At 39.5% G+C, this 21,062-nt stretch overlaps 1 protein-coding gene across 1 annotated transcript in view; it reads left to right on the forward strand.

The window, feature by feature from the left end:
* LOC107746188 (neural cell adhesion molecule L1.1-like) overlaps window positions 1-21,062 on the forward strand; it is a 66,758-nt gene that overhangs the window by 24,166 nt on the left and 21,530 nt on the right. The window contains exons 6-21 of the mRNA XM_016560301.1: window positions 2,149-2,274; window positions 2,392-2,562; window positions 4,737-4,851; window positions 9,725-9,909; window positions 10,889-11,020; window positions 12,702-12,845; window positions 13,106-13,217; window positions 13,726-13,886; window positions 14,884-15,043; window positions 15,389-15,516; window positions 15,605-15,706; window positions 16,276-16,476; window positions 18,237-18,307; window positions 18,579-18,804; window positions 18,953-19,068; window positions 19,156-19,381. Of these exons, the coding sequence (XP_016415787.1) occupies window positions 2,149-2,274; window positions 2,392-2,562; window positions 4,737-4,851; window positions 9,725-9,909; window positions 10,889-11,020; window positions 12,702-12,845; window positions 13,106-13,217; window positions 13,726-13,886; window positions 14,884-15,043; window positions 15,389-15,516; window positions 15,605-15,706; window positions 16,276-16,476; window positions 18,237-18,307; window positions 18,579-18,804; window positions 18,953-19,068; window positions 19,156-19,381 (2,376 nt within the window). The remainder of the gene's footprint in view (window positions 1-2,148; window positions 2,275-2,391; window positions 2,563-4,736; window positions 4,852-9,724; window positions 9,910-10,888; window positions 11,021-12,701; window positions 12,846-13,105; window positions 13,218-13,725; window positions 13,887-14,883; window positions 15,044-15,388; window positions 15,517-15,604; window positions 15,707-16,275; window positions 16,477-18,236; window positions 18,308-18,578; window positions 18,805-18,952; window positions 19,069-19,155; window positions 19,382-21,062) is intronic.

Genomic DNA, 21,062 nt, shown 5'->3' on the forward strand with positions numbered 1-21,062 from the left:
TACACACAGTGGGAATAGAATAGAATCAGCCCCTTTAAAATAATCACATTTTGTTGCGTTGCAGCCAACATGTCAGAAAAAAAAAACAATTAAAAAAACAGAATCACTGAGTTGGAAAAAGGATCGCCCCTCCTAAAAATGACTTGTAAACTCAATCAGGTGCAGCTCATCAGCTTCTCAAAGGCACACAAACCCATTTGACTTTCAGCTGTGCTCATTTTGATCAGCTCAGCATGAAAAGAGCTTTCCTGAAGTATTTCAGTCCTTGGTAGCGCAACTGAAGCAAACAATCAGCCATGGGTGGCAAGGCACTGTCAGAAGATCTCCGGGTTAAAGTTGTGGACAGGCACAAGTCAGGAGATGGACACAAAAACATTTCAAAGGCTTTATCAATGTCTAGAAGCACTGTGAAGTCCATTATTAAGAAGTGGAAGGTATTTGGTACAACACAGACCCTCCCTAGATCAGGAGATCGCTCCAAACTGATGAAAGAGCCGGAGGAAACTGCTCAGAGAGGCAACCGAGAGCTACAGCAACTCTGAAGCAGCTGCAGGAGTTTATGACACAGAGTGGTCATTGTGTGCATGTGACAACAATATCACAAATTCTCCACAAACGTGGCTTGAATGGAAAAAAGCCGCTCCTCATGAAAGGCCACATGCAGTCAGACTGAGCTTTGCTAAAACACACCTTGAAGATTCTGAGGCAGATGAGACTAAAACTGAATTATTTGGCTTCAACACCAAACGATAAAATCCAACACAGCTCAGTATCCAGATAACAGCATTCCTCCAGTAAAGCATGGAGGTGCTGATGTCCTTTTATGGGGTGTTTCTCTGCAGCAGCGACTGGAGCACTCGTCAGGATAGAAGGAGAAATGGACGGGGCAAAATACCATCAAATTCTTGAGGAAAATCTGCAGCCCTCTGCCAGAAGTTGTCAATGGGAAGAAGGTTTACCCTCCAACACGACAATGACCCAAAGCACACAGCAGAACGGACACACAGTGGTTGAAGGAGAAAAAGCTGAATGTCCTTGCATGGCCTCGTCAGAGCCCAGACTTAAACCCCACTGAACATCTGTGGAAGGACTTGAAGACTGCAGTCCACAAACACTCACCTTCAGATTGAACTGAACTTGAGCAGTTCTGCAAAGAAGAGCAGGCAAATACTGCACAGTCTAGATGTGCAAAGTTAGTAAAGACAAATCCAAACATACTAAAGGCTGTAATTAAAAGCAAAAGGTGTTTCAACAAAATACTGACACAATGGGGCGATCCTTTTTCCAACTCAGTGATTCTGTTTTTTTATTTATTTTTTTTCTGACACGTTGGTGTTTTATCTTTCTCTTGGATGTTATAAGTTGCACTGAGTAAATAGAGCTGAATAAAACAAAAACTGTGTCCATCTTCATTTCAGGCTGCAAAGCAACAAAATGTGATTATTTTATATTATTTTTATATTTAACACATCTGTAGTATACAGTATGGTTACCTGTGCATTGTATGCAACATATTTGTATGCATATCTGGATGGTCCACTACATTCTCCACAATAGCATAGTCAACAGCATAGCTGAATCCATGTCCATTATGGATGTGTGTTTTAAGCCAGCTGGAGAAAACAAAATGAAAGACAGATCAATAGCACTGATGTGAATTGGCAGCATTTAGTGAGCAGACTTTGTGCCTCCAGAAAGATAGAGGTCAGTGTACAGTCCAAAAGCACTGTGACTATCAGAACAAGAAAGAGCCTGAGGTCACCTATAAGCCATTTTTCACTAATTGAATTCAAATGCAAAAGATGCCCCAGACTATAATTACTGAATTATACATTCAGTGCTGTAAGCTTATGTGACAACAGCATTGCAACGTTTTATCACTGAAGTATGTTTAAAGATCATAGAAAGAAGAAGGGAACTAGGCAGTACACAGCATATAGTATGCAGTACTCAAGTATTCCATTCCAAAACAGCCAGTGTGAGAGTCTGAAATCATTTATGCATGAATATTGCTTTGCTATAATGACAAATGTCACCATACTGACGTCATTAGAGTTGCTGAAGACACAAACCTGAGAGAGCCCTTTGAATAAACAGTGAACATTGCATAAATAGATACATTAAATAATTATTCTGGCTATTTCACAGCCATCCCAACCTTGGCCAAAGAGAAGAGGCAGAAAAGAAGATTGTTTGAGGAGGGAGAAAGCACAGTCCTCTCCTGTAACCCTCCGAAGAGTTCTGTCACTCCCAAAATACACTGGATGGACATGCGTAAATATTCTATTGAATCTACTTTTGCCAAACTAAATTGCTCTGCATAACACTTGAATTCATTAAACTGACCCCCCCCCCTCTCTCTCTTCATTTATTTATTTATTTATTTGTCAGAGTTGCGCCACATCCCTCTGAATGAGCGGGTGACCACTAGTCTTGATGGAAATCTGTACTTTGCCAACTTACTAGTCAGTGACAGCAGAGAAGACTACACCTGCAATGCCCACTACATCAACGCCAGCGTCATCCTACCCAAAGAGCCCATCGCCATCAGCGTCACACCATGTGTGTAAACTTTCTGACTTGTGATAAGTTACATGACTCTTCTCTCTGCATGTGAATATGCAGGTTGTTTCAAATCAAGTAATATAACAATAACAAAACCAAGGGACGCTTTACAATACAAAACAAAAAGAAGGAAATTGAAGCATGTTCAAAGCAAGTGTGCCGCACGTGTCCTGAAAAGTGAAGCCAAAATATTTCAATCGCCCCTGCTGGCTGGCTGCAGTACGGATCATAAACCCCGCCCTCTCCACGTAAACGAATGGGAAGTGAGCCAAACTAAATAATCAAATTACACTTCAAATAAAATTTTCCCAAAGATTATTTCCATCATGTTGTAGTTTTTATCATGCTGATGTATGTTCAAGTATTCATTTGTGTCATGATTGTGAGTTTGCGATTGGGTCTGCGGGAGTTTAGGCGGGACTTTGATATCATGGCTCCACCTCACAATCACTGCTGCGCAGACTCGGCCTCCAAATGAATCACTACTGCGCAGACTCGGCCTCCAAATGAATCACTACTGCGCAGACTCAAGCTCCCAATGAATCACTACTGCGCAGACTCGGGCTCCAAATGAATCACTACTGACAAATGATGTCACTGGTGCAAGTGACAGCGGCCATACTGGGATGTTTTGGCTTCACTTTTCTAAAGTGGAAGGAAGTGGAGACGCATCGTCCAACTTTTTTTACAGTCTACGGTCAAAGAGATGTTAACAACAAAATTAAAAGAGGTTGAAAAAAATATATAAAACTGCCATCAGCAATTACTTCGTCCAAGCATTGCAATGGCAAAATTATGGATACTAAATAGCATTCTATAGCATTTGGATACTAAATAGCAAATCCTTTTTGTAATCTTTCCATCAAATTTGTTGATGATTTACATAAAAATTATTTGATAACTTTTGGTATGGTAAGCATGGTATAAAAATTATTTGAGCCATGGAGTTTGCGGTGAGGATCATGCCCTTAAAATTAAATAATAATAATAATAATAATAATAATAAATAAATAACATAGCTAAAGGACAGATAATACCAATGCAGTTATAAATGTATTGCTACAAATGACAATAAAATATGTAACTCAGAAGTTATACAGGATTTTAAACAGGATTGATTCTGACAAACTTACAGATCTCTTAATTATAGTTTTTTTTTGTTTTTTTTGTTTTTTACTTAAAGAACTGAACATACTGTATTTACAAAGAACAACAAGTCAAACAGTAGCTTTGTCCAAAATTCATAGGGTCCAGGCTTTGGTCCTGGTGCTCCTGATGGACAGTCCGTTCCTGTGATGACACATGCGATGCTCTCACCTGATACACCAGTGTGTTTATAAAAAACAGCGTTTTTTGACAAAATTTAGGGTAATATGGCTGATGCCCAATATGACTAACATATGAAGATTGGGTGTAATTTAATGGCCAGTGGAATCAAAATAGACCAGTCTCACATTTTTGGCTTAAATAAACCCTGCACAATTGCTGCTGACTGCCATCTTTTGTGAATTATATGTAAGCACTTGTTCCACAGAAACAACATTTGGTACAAATCCTTGGAATGACTGGTTTTTGTCACTGTTCTTAAACAATATAGTGTCAGTAAGGTACAGTACTGGGCAACTGTGCAGTGATGCCTGGTTTGAAGTGAGCCTTCCAGTTGATTCTGAAGATCTTCACTAGGGTTCAGGTCTTTGTGCAGGCCAGTCAAGTTTTTCACACCAGTCATACTAAACCATTTCGTTACGAACCTCACTTTGTCCTACGGCAAGGTTTCCCAAACGGGAGTTTATGAGTTGATGAATTAGATTGAATTAATCATGGAATAGCTTCGTGAGATTATCAAAGGCTGTGATTTATTTAAATAATTTTACAGTCTGATTTCAGAGTGAAGTCTCTGCATGTGCTATGAGTTTATTGTACATTTGGGAATGTGACGTTCGTAAGATTTACTTTTTAAAATTATTATTATTATTATTGAATATTCACAGCCATGAAGGGAAGTGTGACTATGACACGGAGCCTCAGGGTTACATATGTACAAATTACATGGTTCAGAGGAGTTTTCATGCTGAAATAATCTTCTTCTTTCTATACACTGATTCTGTTTATACACTGAAAATGAATAAAACTTACATGTGGGGTTCACTTGTGTTCTTTGGTTTTCACAGCAAATTCTGTGGTGAAAAATCGGCGGCCCCAGCTGCAAAAGCCAGCGGGATCCCACAGTTCTTATCTGGTGCTCAGGGGCCAAACGCTGACTCTAGAGTGCATCCCAGAAGGCCTGTGAGTATTCAGCCAATGTCTTTTCATGGCCGCTGAATTTACGATCAAAAACAAACACTAGCAAAAACATCTGCATGCACTCTTCAGCTGACAAAAACAAAAATAATCTGTCAATTAACATTTTAACAGAATTCAATATCCAACATACAGTGGCGTTTATGAACTATTCTTCTCAAGACTAAGACAGCATTTGTGCAAATATAACAAACAGACACATGGCTAAACATATAGCAGACATAAATCCAATAAACAGGTAACAATGTAGAAAGAAAAGACTTGTAGCCTATAATGTCTGTTATACATCAGAGGTGGATGCAGAAAGTTGTTTGTGGGTGGGCCTGAATAATATATGCAATATATACGCAATATATATGAATATTTATGCAAATACTGCACATCCTGCCATGACGGGCCAGACTAAGAAAACCATTTTAACTTACCTTGAATGAGCGGTGTCTGTAGCGATGAAGATGTTTAAACAAGTCGCTGTCATCTTGGGTTTGGAATGAAAGATGTCGATCATTTTGTCATAATCTAAGTTTTCTGTTAGTTCTCTTTCAAAAGACAAAAGTGTCAAATTGTAATGGCGTCTTGTCAACATTGACGATCTCAGACGTGTCTTGATCCGGACTGTTACGGAGAAAAGTCTCTCAACGCAGCAGGACGTCATCGGTAGAGTTAAAATGGCCCTGAATAGACTGTTGGTGTTTGGGAAAATGTCATGAGGACAGCTACAGTACTTCAATCAGTGAGGGGAATTTTCCATTCCTGTATCAATTTTGCCTCTGACGTGTTGAGTGAAAACTGTGCATTCATCACCTCAGACTACAATACCATACAAATCGTATGGGGCTTTCAGCAGTTCTTTCAGGCCAAAACTGGTGGATCCAGCTAAGAGGGATGCTGAAGCTCGCATGATTCCATGTGTATCCTCTTTAAAGAGTTCAGCTCTGCTATCTGCCTGTCCAGGATACAGGATTATCCACACAATACCCTTAAATCATTGTTTTTGACAACGGATGTTTTCCCTAGTGTTGTGGTGATGGCAGACTCGTTGAATTTATTGCTCTGACGAGAAGAAGTGACATCCCAGTCATGCTTGGCCATTAACTCCTCCGTTAGTTTGAGCACTTTGTCAAAGTCACCATTGGAAATCTGCATAAGTAGCTTTCAGTTTTTCAATCAACAATATATAGTCTGTTACCCACAGTGATGAACTCTGTTATCCTTTCGTTACAAAATCACTGCTCTCAAACAGTTCTAGTTTGATCACTTGATTCGACATATTCAGCTAACGCCTTCAGTAATACATCCAGCAAATCAAATATTTTGTGCATGGACCCTGATTTTGAGCTCCATCTCGTCTCGCACGTTATTTCCAGTTCCATACATTGGTGGTTAAGATGCATCTCCTTTTGTAGCGTGATGAACTGAGCGTGCCATTGTGTATTATTGGCCACATCCCCAGACACTTTGGCAGCAGTGCAAAGCACCAACTTGAGCTGATGGGAATTGCTTTCGAAAATGCTTCTTTCAGGTGAACTTGAACCCCTCCTCTGTGTCCGAGTCATATTAGCAGGATACGCTATCCGTCGCCATGGTTACTTCGACAGCAACTGTGAGACCAATAGAAAGAGCAGCAGAGAGAGAACAGCTTGATATTTGTTTGCATTCTTGGGAAGAAATGGAGGAGAAAGCGAAAGGAAAGGGGCTCTATCAGGAGAGACTAAATCACACCGCCAAGCAGCGTTATTTAGAGAAACTGCTTGACATCAACAACATCGACCCGTACGACCTGCCGGCTACAGAACAGACGAAAGACCCAGAAGCACTTCCACCTCTCTTATGGATTAAGACCTTTATTAATAAAGTGTGCACAAAATGTGGTCTTTTAACATCACTGTCTCAGTGCATTAAGCGTTTTTTTTTTATATATGAGAGGAAAACACTTGTAAATAAACGTGTTGGGTTCACATTTTGGGCTCATATGTGTGTCTGCACATAGTAGTATGCTTTATAGTTTTGTCTTTATCACTGTCTTGGTACATTAAGCCACATTAAGCGTTATTTGTGTTGAGTGTTGTATAATGTCTCTGTTCAAGTTCTGCTAATTCACAAGCTGAGTGAGAGTCATACTCGAAAAGGCAATGTTAATTATTAAACCAAACAAAATCAAAACTTTCAAAAACACTGGCAATGTGATTCTTTTATTGAGTGATAGGCAGTGGGTTTAATCAGTGATATTATTAATAGATTTACTATCTGGTGTCTTCTCGTCATCTCCACGACCTGCTTCCCTTGGTGTTTTTACACATAGGAAAGGCGAAAAAACATATTGCATTGTCCAGTTTTCTCTCAGAACGATTATCTGAGCTACTATTGCAAATCTCAATGCAGCAAGAATGACATACAATGGTGACATTTTTCACAGCCACGAGAGAAAATCAAACTACTACTCAATAGCGGAAAGGCAGTGCGATCCTCCCAGTATGAAGCAAAGAAAGTTTCCCAGAATTCAACGCGGCGTGACGTCAGCTTCACATTCTCTATTACGCTGCTAGTTTAACGCGTTCTCTACCACTCTCTCTCCGCTAGGAAATATATTAATTTAAGATTATTAATACATTCTTATAGGTCTATTCTTTTAAATTGTTGACATTTTAAGTCAAGTCAAGCCACCTTTATTTGTATAGCGCTTTATACAATACTGATTGTGTCAAAGCAGCTTTACAGTGTCAAACAGGAAAATAGATTGTCAATGATGCAAGAAGACAATAACAGTCAGTTTTCAGCTAAAGTCAGTTCATTGACGATTCAGTGATGTCATCATCAGTTCAGCTCTCTTCAATAGTGTCTGTGCAATCAGTCAAGCGTCCCCAACTAAGCAAGCCAAAGGAACCAAAACTCCATCAGTGACAGAAATGGAGAAGAAAACCTTTGGAGAAACCAGGCTCAGTCGGGGGGCCAGTTCTCCTCTGGCCAGACGAAACCAGCATGGTGTGGTTTAATTCCTGGATGCAGCACAGGTGCAGAGGACTTGTCTGGTGCCGATGGTCGTCGAGGTGATGAGGCCTTCACTGGGGATCTGTCTCTGGGGATCATCTAGTTGACATAGTCTCCGCTGACATTTAAGGCTGTAGAGGTTGTTACCCCAAACTAAATAAAAAAAGCTTGAGCAGTCACATAAAAGTAATCAAAACCAGGCTCAAGCAAATTGCCCGACTTTAAGTTAGTCAAACTATTTGTAGCATGAAGATTTTATTTTAGCATTATTTAAGCATGAAGATTAATCAATAATTTATTTCATATTCATAGATGTTTGTGGATGGATCTTTCACAATAGTGAAGTAACTGCTGAGAAACATCTTTGAAAGATGTGACATCAATACTCGACACACGAAACACAACAATGGTAACACTTACAACATAAACCAGCATTACACAATGAACATGGTGGCTCATAGGAGTGATTTTTTTGTTCCTTTAGTCTATTTTAAATTATTGGAATGTATTTTGATATGAATTTAAATAGCTCCATGAAATTCCCTTTATTAAGGAATGCATCTTCTGTTTCCCTGTGTCCTCTGAGGGGAATATCCAGCTTGGCACATGACATAACAATGTCTAAAACAACTTTAACGTGTTGCTGGTTCGGCTCTGATTTAACATGGTCCCACGGCTTTGCGCTCCATTGCTTTACCCTGTATGCATCAAACTTAAAAAAAGCACAATTAAAATGCGGTTTACTAGACTCGTGTTTGTTACAGGCCTGTCAGAGACGTTTCCAATCTTTATATCCGTCTTTTGTGAAAGTAAACTCACTATGTGCTTCAGGAAAATGTCTGCATACTTTACAAAAAATAGTAGGGTATCTCTTGTTTTGCTATATTCAATCCACTTAAACTTGTCATAGCAATAACAACTGAAGGAGCGTGATTTTCCATCAGAGATGTTCCCAAACACCGGTTGAGTGGCTGGTTCCTCTTTCGCTGACAGATCCGAAGGTGCAAAGTTTAGATTTACCAAAGCCTTTGGCGGGAGAGGTTCCTTAAAGGCTGAAGCATTCATATGGGCATATTATCCGACTCGCGAGATGTTGAGACCATGTCCATTTCGCCTTCATTCTCAGTTGACTGACGATCCTGTCATTTCTCAGTTTCTTTAGCTTCAGATAAAACTTTGTCTAGAGATGTTTTTCTAAAGTGTCATAGATAGCTATATACCTGTAGATATTTGTAATTGAAATGAGCTGCTAGCGCAAATCCAGACAGACTGTGTTATAGACGAAAAGAAGTACATAACTACTAGCATAATGTAACTGAAGAGACTCATTTGCATATTATTATTATTATTATAGTTGTTATGAAACAAATGACTCAAATCATATAATTAATGAAGAATTTAAACATTTAAAATTGTATTATTAAAAATAAAATATTAAAATATCCCCATGCATCTGACCGGGTGGACAAGCTGGGCCCACCCGTAGCTCCGCCCCTATATGTAATGTATATATATATATATATGTAATACAGTATATAATGGATAGCCGTGCATTACGCAATTTTACTGCAGGACATTGAGACAATAATCACCCAAGAAGAAACAGACGTATTGTGCCAGGATTATTAAGAATCAAGCTAGAGAAGAGGAGAAAAGTTGCATCAATGAATCAAAGTTTTAACTATTAATGGTTCTCGCATGAATTAGTGGTTTTATTATTGTTCATTTTATAAATATGAATGGGTCTTGCACATCAATTCTTCGTCTGACCACTGGAAAGGGATCAGTGGGCTCAGAAAGTCACTGAAGGAGCTGATTTGACTGGACTAGCAAGCAGTCGCTTTGCTAACTATTGCTTCCTCTGATTAAGACCAACTCCAGAAGTGCACTGGGAAAGGATGGACAGCCCTCTCTCTCCCGCTCGAGCCAAGAAGCTGAACTACAACTGCTGGCTTCAGATCGAGAACGTGTCGGAGGTGGATGATGGCGAGTACACGTGCATTGCCCGGAACAGCCAGGGCTCTGTTAAACACCACTACGCTGTCACAGTGGAGGGTGAGACACAGACGGAAACACTCCTTACACACGTTACATGGGCTTCCTATAGTAAGAACAGCAGCAAGCAGCTAACCCTAATCCAAAGCCTAACCCTGTCTACCTTATATTTATTGTAAGAGCAGGTGCGATCTTTTGTAACTTTGGAACGTAAGGCTTCTGGTACAAAAACAGTCAGTTATGCTGAAAACTGGTATTTGTTATCGTATTATATTAATGTATCATCCTAATCATGAACACACTGGTTTGTAGCTCATATATATTTACCGTTTACTGCACTTTGTTACCTGCCTATAGCGGCTAATGAAATTCTTACACAAAATCACTTCCACGCTGAAAAATATGTACATGGTGTTATTAATATTGCTCAAAACTTATCTGTGCAGCAACAACACCTTGCTCTTGGTCAGATTTGATAACAAAATGGGTTGCACTCTGTTTTACAGTATGTGCACTTACCTATGGTAACTACATGAGTTAAGGTTAGGTTTAGGAGTAGGGTAGGTTCAGGGTTAGTACCTAGTTATTATTACCCAGTTATTGTAATCACTATAATAAGTTTTGCTGTAATGAAGTGTGCTCTGTTGGATATTGCTCATTTTGGCAAATGTAGCAGCTAATCTGACGCATGTGCATGTAGACACATTTACCTACACTCATTCATTCATTTAAAGAGCACGAGTAACCTTTATTTGTAACTTATTGTTACAGATTGTTACTACAGAATACACTACGCAAACAGCGGCACTTTTACAGTTTATCTAGACACTTGCATGACGTACTTACTAGACATCTCTTCCATCCATTCATTCGCTCTCCAAACCTCTGTAGGGTCACAGGAATATCTCTTCTGTTAATTCATATGTTTTTTTTTTCTGTCCTGACACTGCCAGATGTCACAGTATATTATATAATATATGATATTATATTTTACTTTTATTATAGTTTATATCGTTTCTGTTGTTTTTATGGATCGCAGCTGCTCCTTACTGGAACAAGTGGCCTGAAGACCACCTGTATGCCCCAGGAGAGACTGTGAGACTGGACTGTCAGGCTGAGGGGATACCCACCCCAAATGTCACTTGGAGCATCAATGGTGTTCCTATCACAGGTACACAATGCGTCGATTTCAGCCTGCATGACCGATCAGCTGATACAATGTAAAGAGCTGTCAGTAAGCTTCCAAAATACATGGGAACACATGGGATAGAAACATTTTTTTAGTCTCAGCATCATTCTCTTATGTACTTTATTATTATTCTGAACTGAAGTGTTAAAATAGTAACAATAAAGAAATATGGTTGCATGCACCACTTATAACACCAAGCATACTGTGGGGGAAAAAACAACCCTTGATTAAATATACTGAACAATTGAATAATTGAAAAAGCTGCATTATATGACACCATTGATAGCGTCACCTTGTGGTTACATTTTTCTGATTGGTCTTGTGACTGGCCAATGGCAGCCATGCTTTTCATGATTATAATGGCAACCCAGACAAAGACACTGCAGGCCAGTTTTGAGGTTAATTGGACCAGCAGTTTCTGCAGTTATAGCCACTTTCATGTTTTTTCTTTTATAGTGCCATAAAATTGCCAAGTCTCACTTGCTTATGTGTTCAAAAGTGTTTCAAAATTAGTGAAATTATATGATTGTGTTTATTAGTTCTATCCGTCTATGTAAACTTGGGGATGTGACACGTACCAGGTTTCACTACAATATGTGCTGGTGTGTTAGTTGACACATCTTTTGGGCAGCTAAAGGCTTGCTACTGTGCTGCCAGCATGCCGGTTTTCAGGGGTTTGTACGATAAAATAAATTGCCTCATCAAATTTAAACAGAAAAGAAGAATGAAATAAAAGGAAATAAATAAAAACTAATAATAAAACAAGACAGAATGGAGAGAAACTGCTGGCTTTCCTCTGCAAGAAGCAGACAAATTACTTTCAGACAAATTACACACGTTTGCAGTCACCATATACTGTATGCTGCAACCTGTCATAGGGAAGAGAAAAGCAAAACCACCAAACACAAACACTAGAGGGAGGGAAAACATCAGAAACAAAAAATACAATAAAAGTTATAAGTAAAAAAAAAAAAGAATTAGTTACAATGAAATATGGTTATGCATTAAAATAAAAAATGAGGGACATAAAAGGAAGAGACAATTAAAAACAGTGAAGTGTTTGTAGATGTATATATTTATATATGAATGTGTCGCGTGTCCTGTCTGCCCTTATTTGGTTCAGTTCCTGTTCTCCTTTATTTAATCATCGTTCATTAGTTTCCACCTGTGTTGTATTAATCATCTCATTAGTTCCCTTAGTTTGGGTTTTGCTTATAAGTCCTCAGTTCTCCCTTAGTCTTTGTCCATTCACCGTCATGTTTAGTTTGCTCTTTGATGTCTGTGATTTGTCTGTCTCCTGGTTATTCTCCTGATTTGAAGTTGGAATTAAAGATTGTGTGCTGGATTACTCCTGCGTCGTGAGCCTGTCTCCTTAGAGCACAGTACCTGTGACAGAATGTATATGTCAAGAAATTGTCTTGAACATTAATTCATAATTGTCTCAATGAAATACAGTAAGTGAGGTTCTAGTTGAAAACAAAACAAAACAATGAGCAGCATTAATGGATTATTTTTTCCTCTGTAAATGCCACCCAATAGCTCCCTTCATAACTCTAAACAATCTTGCAATGTTTTGAGACACTTTTCTCTTTGTAGATCTAAAGATTTCTGTTGTTCACGTCAAGTCAAGTCTCTAGTTTTTCCTCATTTCTCTGTGTCGCAGGGACGGACTCGGACGCGAGGCGGCATGTGAGTTCTGGTACACTGATCCTGACTAACGTTCAGTACAGCGATACGGCGGTCTATCAGTGCGAGGCCACCAATAAACATGGCAATATCCTGGTCAACACGCATGTCCATGTAGTTGGTGAGAATCAGTAGTGTAACATTTAATCAAATGCACTTTGATTATTTGCATGTGTTCGCACCACGCTGTAGAAAGGCTGGGAACTATCACTCCAGAATGGGTCCACATGAAGTGATTTCTTGTCAGAATATGGATTTGTGCTTAAAAATAAAGGGAACAACAGTTTGTACCTGATTCATGCCATTCTGAAAATCTGCTGTCGGCCCGTTGATTGTTTTTCGTGATGTATTTTAATAAAAAGCTGAGCTTCTGTCTGTCAGAACTGCCTCCTCAGATCCTGACGGCAGATGGGCTTGTGTACAAGGCCACAGAAGGCCAAAGGGTTCTACTGCAATGCAGAACATTTGGCTCCCCACAACCCAAAGTTGACTGGTGAGCATTTATTTTTTTCATTTTCTGAACACATTTACTATGTACTAAAGGGATCGTGATATATGCTTTTGGCAGATAAGATGTATTTGTACCATTAAAGCATTCTGCAAGTTTCAGAGCTTAAAATATCCTCCTCCTTATAGACAAAGCATTTCTATAATAAGACACTATTTCCTATGCAGTGACATTAGCCAGTCATAACAGTGGCCGTTTACAAGCCCGAAACAGATCACTGCAGACAGCGGCTCAGAATGAGGGTCGAAAAGAATCATTTCTCACATATATATTTTTATTTTTGTGGAAAAAAGATTTTGAGCTAACATTATAAGTAAACCTATTAACATATTAACATTTAAAAAGAATAAAAAATCCATGAACCCTTTAATAATTAGTAATTATTTTATAACACATATTCTGAAATTCTAGAAATTCAAGAAAAAGACAGCTTTTTTCTGGAGGATGTTTTGTTGTTTTGTGTGTATAATCCAGTGGGTTTGAATGTATGCAGGGTGATTTTTGACTCTGGTCCCGCTCTGGCTAATGCTAAAATGTCTCAGACGAGCGATGGAAATCTTCAGATCAGTGACGTGAGTGAAGACGACAGCAACATTTACACATGCTCAGTGAGGCACAGCAACAGGAGCATCAGTGCTGAGCTGGAGGTCTTGAGTAAGTGCTCCAAATCCATGTGAACATATCACATTTGACACTGAAGGTACAGTAACTCATCGCTCAACATGCAATCAAAATTAGACAATGTGCTTGCTTAATACACATTACCGGTTACAATGAAAGGATTCTTTTCAAAATGTAGAAAGAACTTTATTTTCTTTTGAGCTTTACGTCAACAAGGCCACACTCGCTCTTGGTTAATGTTTGCCAAATAGCTCGTTTTTGACATTGTTTAGGCTACTGTTGTACACTGTAAAATCCAATAGTTTACCTTACTTAGATTTAATTAGTTACTGATAAGTAATAAATAGGTTGCTTTTGGAAGGTCTAATTAATATTTTCTAATTAAAGCTTTCGTGTGTATATTGATTAACTTTTTCCAATTTCAATTTTCGTAAATACCTTGAGATGCTTTTAATTGCATTTAATTAATCCTTAAATAGTGTGTAGTAATTTGCTGAAGTCACACACAGACTTAAACATTCAGCACGTGAATCACAACAATGGTAACAATTCAATTTCATTTTTTTTCTTTAATTGTAACAATAACCATTTTATTTGCTGTTTTTGTTGTGCTACTACTGACACAAGACAGCAAATTAAATTGTCAAATATAGTTTTTTCAAGGCAATCGGTTTGCATGCTTTTTTTTTAAGTAAGCCCAACTAATTAGATTTTACAGTGTAGGTACTGTTCATTTTTCTAAATAGTTTATGCAGTAATTTAATGCTGGTTAACGTTAATGTAAGAAATTGCAGCAACAATAGCAAATAGCAATAGAACAATCCACATCCTAGACAAAAAGCTCCCTCAAATGTTGAAGGAGGGAAGTAGTCCAAAAACCTAGAGCAAAATCACATTCAGGTCTGGCTCCTTTGTGCTATACGGAACATCCATTTTTTATACTTTATGGGTAAAATTGAATCTTTCTTCTGTAAGTTACATTAATGGAGTAAAATGGCTCATGAATGTCGTTTCATGTTATTGTCTCCAGACAGAACTAAGATTGTGAACCCTCCCCAGGATCTACGGGTTTTACGTGGAAATGATGCTGTTTTACACTGCAAATATACAGTGGACCACAAGTTAAAACAACCCACAATTCAGTGGAAGAAGGACAAACACAAGATCACATCATCTGCTAATAATGACAAGTAAACACACCACATAAACCATTTCAAACCAGCCATATCTCTGCTAATCGGCAGTGGTCAAACTGCTGCCAAAGTTAATAGTGCACCGTTTCTGTTGATTCTGTTAATTTTTGTTTATTTCGAGTAAATATTGTGTAAAAGTTAATTTACATTTTATCAGCCACTGGCCGCTCTCTTTCGAGATACCATATCAGCGTGTGCAACTAACTGAGCAAAGCAAACCCATGAGCACGTAAACATCACACACAGCTATAACCTCAGTGTGGCCAAAACCAGCTGCTCACGTCTTGTAAGAATTGTATTTATTGCAGTGGTGTTTATAGTGTACGATTTCAATGGCTGCAGATACACTGAATACGCAGACGGCTCTCTGAAGATCACTGACGTTCAGATGGAGGAAACAGGATCCTACAGCTGTGAGATCAGCACTAAACTAGACTCGGTCAGCGCCACCGGCTCCATCACCGTGCTGGGTGAGTCTGTCACTCCCACATACCAAATACAATCTGGTTTTACATTTCACTGGTTCTGAAAGACATGGATGTGGTGGACACTCCACAGATAAACCTGGTTCTCCTCACTCTCTGGAGCTGTCTGAAAAGATGGACCATAGTGTCACGCTATCCTGGACGCCAGGCGCTGAAAACAACAGTCCTGTATCTGGTAACTGAAACCAAATCTTTGACTACGTTCAGAATAGCCCACCGCTCACCCTCTTCTATCATTTATTCAGTTTATTCAATTGACATCAGTAAGCATCATTAGAAAAGTGTTTATTACATTTTTGACCTCTGTTTTATTATAAACTTCTTATAATGTCAGTAATTTATTCATGAGTGTGTAATATGAAAAAAAAAAAAAAAACTCCTGCAGGCTTCTCATCATAGCCCTTTACAAAACACTGCTCCTCAGTGGTGATTGATGGATTCTTCTGTTTACTTCAAATTTCTTTAAGAAGGAGGAGTATTTTATTTTTTCCCCAAAATGAAACGATGTGAGTGCTCAGAGCCGCTCCAAGAAACAAAACAAAACCAAAAAAACCCCTCTCCTTTTAATAAGGGGAATGAGTTTTCTCAAGAACCATACTTACTTGTAAACAAAAGATCCGGACTGTACAGCAGACATTTGTCATTTGATGTGTGAGTAAAAGACCTGACTTTACACATTTTTTTCCATGAATCAGACATTGCTACAGTTGGATTGTGTGACCTTTCATATCTGTTGTCCACCAGAGTATGTCATTGAGAAGAAAGAGGAGCAGAATCCAGAAAAAGGCCAGTGGGAGGAATACAGTAGAGTTCCTCCAGACATCAGACACCTGGAGATCCATCTGCAGTCGTACAGCACATACCACTTCCGGCTCAGAGCTGTTAATGGCATAGGAACCAGCGAGCCCAGTCCTCCCTCAGAGTCCTACAGCACACCAGCAGCCAGTAAGACACTTACAGCTCCCAGCTTATCATAATAATGACACAGACATATAAAAGGTTTTTTCACTGCAAAAGTGACTTTTCATCCTCTGTATTTAATAGTCTTGTATCTTGATTTATGAATCTTTAAATAACTGGACTAGAAAACATTTCCCTGACATGCAAAATGGCATAAGATTCAGAAAAAGAAGTGTTAAAATCAAGTGAGTTTTCTGCTTAAAACAAGACAAAATAAGAATAATAGACAATTCAAATGGAAAACGATATTAGTTTTCTGACTTCATGTATTTCAATACATTTTGAAATATTTCTGAAAAATATACATTTATATATCCAGTCTACAGTCTGCATCATAGACTCTTAAAAACCTGTGGTCTCCTTTAAATATAAGGAAAACTGCAATGGAAGTTCCCCCCCAATCTCGTGAGAAAACGTCTCAGGTTACTTATGTAACCATGGTTCCCTGATTAGGGAATGAGACACTGCGTCCTCTAGGGGTCGCTATGGGGAACGCCTCGTCGTGACCCGTGTCTGAAGCATACATTGAAAAAACACCAACAACACGTTGGCCGGCGACAGCCCATTACATCACTACCGGTGCGACTATAGTATAAATAAATAAATCCCCCTTACTCTGTCTACTGGGTGATCTATCAACTCTCAATCAGGAAATAATAAACAAAAGGATACTCCTCGTAGCTTTAGCCATCGCCAAGAAAACTATCTTCTTGAACTGGAAATCCCGAAACACTATTCACATAACGCATTGGAAAAATTTGCTCACACATCGATGAATGCGTAAGAAAGATAACACTCAACTCACCATACGCAGAGCAGGAGGATTGGGAAGGCTCAGACTCAGCTTCTTCGCCGTCCTCAGACATCTCCTGCTCTTATTGGGCCGAACCCAGCAGAGCACCGGCCCCCGGATCAAACGATGTTAAAGAAATAACATCATCCTCCAGCAGCTTACTCTCGTCCACAGCCGACGAGCGTGAGAGGGAAAACCCCTTTTTAAACTCATCAGCCGGATCCACCTGCGATCCCCACGAGCCCATCCTCCTCCGTGCCTCAGCAGCGGTGGGTCCTGAGCCGCGGGAAGCAGATGGCTGCCCCCCTTTCCTCGAAAAGAGAGACAAACGAGAGCGGAGCTTTTCATTAAAATACGCTTGCAATGAACGCGGATTGCCCCCTCAAGGACATCGCGTGCGTGCTCTTTGCCCAAACAAACAATGCAGAGATTGTGTGTGTCATCAACTGTCAAATAACGACGACGCGGATGCACACACCCTCTAAACGCTTTGCTAGTGCTCGCCATAACGATAGGAATATAGATCGCTCTTACCACGGAAATGCACGCTTCAAACAAAACGGTCAGTGAAGACGAAGAAGAGAATGACATGAAGTGATGTCATGGGCTGTCGCCGGCCAACGTGTTGGTGTTTTTTCAATGTATGCTTCAGACACGGGTCACGACGAGGCGTTCCCCATAGCGACCCCTAGAGGACGCAGTTCGAAGTTCCCTTGAAAGGGAACCTAATTATTTTACAAGGTGGTGATTTTGTATGAATTGGTGCGATGCATGACCACCGATAAACCTTTATTTGCTAAAACGTAAAATTAGGAGCTGCCATGAAAGCATGTTTTTCTAAGTCTCCAGTGGAAAAAAAAACCTTTCTGTCCCAAGTATTATCATTTGTGAGAAATTTGTTCATTTTGATTAGTAAAGCCTTATTGTATTAATGGATCTCTCTTGCGCACAGTACCTGACATGAATCCAGAGAATGTGACGACGGTGTCCACTGATCCAAACAGTATGGTCATCACATGGAAGGTGATTAACAGTCCTCCACTAGAGGAAAAGTCTCCAGCACCGCTCCCGGTCAGCTACCATTCTGCAGATTTCATCAAACACTCCTGAAGGCATTCAGTGCTGATCATTACAGGCAGGAGTTTTGGAGCACAGTTTGAGCTGAAGTCTGCAGGATGGTAGCTCTCCAGGAGTCTTCTCCAAAGATAAAGCCAGATTACACATGACAAAGAGAAGATGATTTTTATGTAATCGTCATGTTTAATCTCCTTTCTTACACTTTTACATTTGGAAGGAACTGGAGCGATGGCAATTTAATGGACCAGGATTTGAGTACAAGATCTACTGGCGTCAAGCTTCAGGCAGAGGTCCACACTGGAAGGAAAGCAGCATCTCACATCCTCCGTTCATCGTGAACGGCACCGGGACCTTCATCCCCTTTGAGATTAAAGTTCAGGCAGTCAATGATTTTGGTGCAGGACCAGAACCAGTTGCTAAGATTGGCTACTCAGGGGAAGATGGTGCGTTTTCTAACATTTTCCTGCTTCAGTTCCCAGCTTTTCCAGATACATAATTTTTCAGTAAATAAAAAAAAAAAAAATCTAATTTTGAAAAGAGTATTAGTAATCTTTTGACAGTTTTATAGTAATGCCTGTCGATCTCTCACAGTACCTCTGGAAGCTCCTTCAGAGGTGGCAGTGACCGAGCTGAACAAAACCTCTGTCCTGGTAAGATGGAGTCCGGTCAGCATGGAATCTGTCCGCGGACACTTACTCGGCTACAAGGTACATGATCTATAAACCATCATTTATAGTTTCTGCACTTGGCTGCTGATTCTCATAGCTGTGTATTTTCTCTCTCTCTTTTTTGAGATCCATCTGCGAAAGAAAGGCCCCAGAACTCACAGCCGAAGAGGCCTGCCGATGCACGCTCCAGCGGCTGACAAGTACAGAGAAATCGAGGTTTATGGAAATAAGGTGGAGACGGTCGTGAGCAACTTGCAGTTTTACTCGGACTATACTCTGACAGTTGCAGCTTTCAACAGCAGAGGTGAAGGTCCGCGCTCGATGGAGTATCACTTCACCACTCCAGAGGGCGGTAAGGTCACTTTTAACAGCGCATGTGAAAACCTCTATGGGTAGCACTTTATAATAAGTAAGGAATAATTGACTCCGGGCCGTTGAATTATTCGAAAAATAATGCAAACCCGAGGTGGTGATGCGGCCACGACCCGAAGCGGAGTGGCCGTTACACCTCAGGTGTGCATTATTTTTCTAATAATTCAACGGCCCGGAGTCAATTATTCCGCTTATACTACGGTTACCACACCTCAAGACATCGATCAGATGATATATTTAAAGGGATTCGTCCAGTTTTTGTACTTAAATCGCTATTGTGAGTAGGATTATTTCTTCCGCATCTCATCCAACGCCTCTTTTGCTAGTTCCAAAACGTCATTTTAAAGCTGCTAATGGAGGCTTGAGCAGTTGATAGCATTCTAATGCAGTTATTAATAATGAAGTTATTAGAAAGAGAGCGAGAGAGACAGAGACACACAGAGAAAGAGAAAGAGAGAGAGAGAGAGCTTGTGTGAATTAGGCTAGCTCTGTGCGTCCCTCAACAGTGTTCTGCAGCAGCGTCTCTAAACAGCGCTGTTATTACCTCGCTAGTGAGAAATGTCATGTGTAGCCTTTAAGTTGCTACACTAACTAGGCTAACTGATAAAATCGTCAGGGCAGCGCTGACAACACCTTTTTGTGCAAACTGCGTGACCGTAGTGTGCGTGTGCGAGCACGTTTAGGAAACTGTATGCTAATTTCCGTTATTACAGTTAACTATGCGAAGTGATATGGAACTGTAATGCGGTCAAGAGAGCTGCCTGGAACTACGTTCGCTGTGCGTTTCCCTGAAAATAATTGCACACCTCAGAACGTTCGTCAGCCAATCAGATTCAAGCATTCAATGGCCCCGTAGGATAACTTTTATTCATAAATCATTAACAAACATTATATAATGCTTAACAGATCATTAGTTAAGGTAAATTTAAATTCTTACAAATGTCAGTAAACTTTCAATTAATATGATCATGTACTTTTTTAAAACTCTTCAAATTATTTTGACAGATGGTTTACAATGATTAAAAGCTTCATTAATAAATCATTAACAAATATTATGTAATGCTTAACTGATCATTAGTTAATGCTTAAATGTCATTAAACTTTCAATTCATACGATCATGCACTTTATTAAAAATATACTAATGATTTTAACAGAAATTGTACAATAATTACAAGCTTACTTGTTAATGTACTTTTCATATATGACCAAATACAATTTTTTTTTTTTTTTTTTACATATATTTACAAATGCTGTGGGGGAAAATCAATCAATCATTAAATAATCACAGTCTGTATAGGTCACATATTTGGTCTTCATTTGTTGTTGTAACGGAGCCGATGAGATGAGAGGCATGCGGATCCATATGTTTTTATTTACAGGCATGGTCAACACAGGCAAGAGTCGGACACCAGCAAACATATATGTTGAAGGCAAGACAAAAGAGTAATCCAAAACAAGCAATAATCCAATCGAGGAGCAAACACAGTCTGAAACAGCAAGGCAAAGGGTAAATCCAAGACAGGCTATAAACTTCAGGGCAGGCAGAGATCAGACAGGACGAGATAACAGGCTAGGATCAAGACACAGGAAAACAGACTATGAAAAAGGCTAGACTCAGGAACTTGGAATGGCTCCGTAAAGTAGCTATCCCTAGGTGAGC

Source organism: Sinocyclocheilus rhinocerous, unplaced genomic scaffold (assembly GCF_001515625.1).
Source record: "Sinocyclocheilus rhinocerous isolate Xijiao unplaced genomic scaffold, SAMN03320098_v1.1 scaffold1731, whole genome shotgun sequence".
NCBI lineage: Eukaryota > Metazoa > Chordata > Actinopteri > Cypriniformes > Cyprinidae > Sinocyclocheilus > Sinocyclocheilus rhinocerous.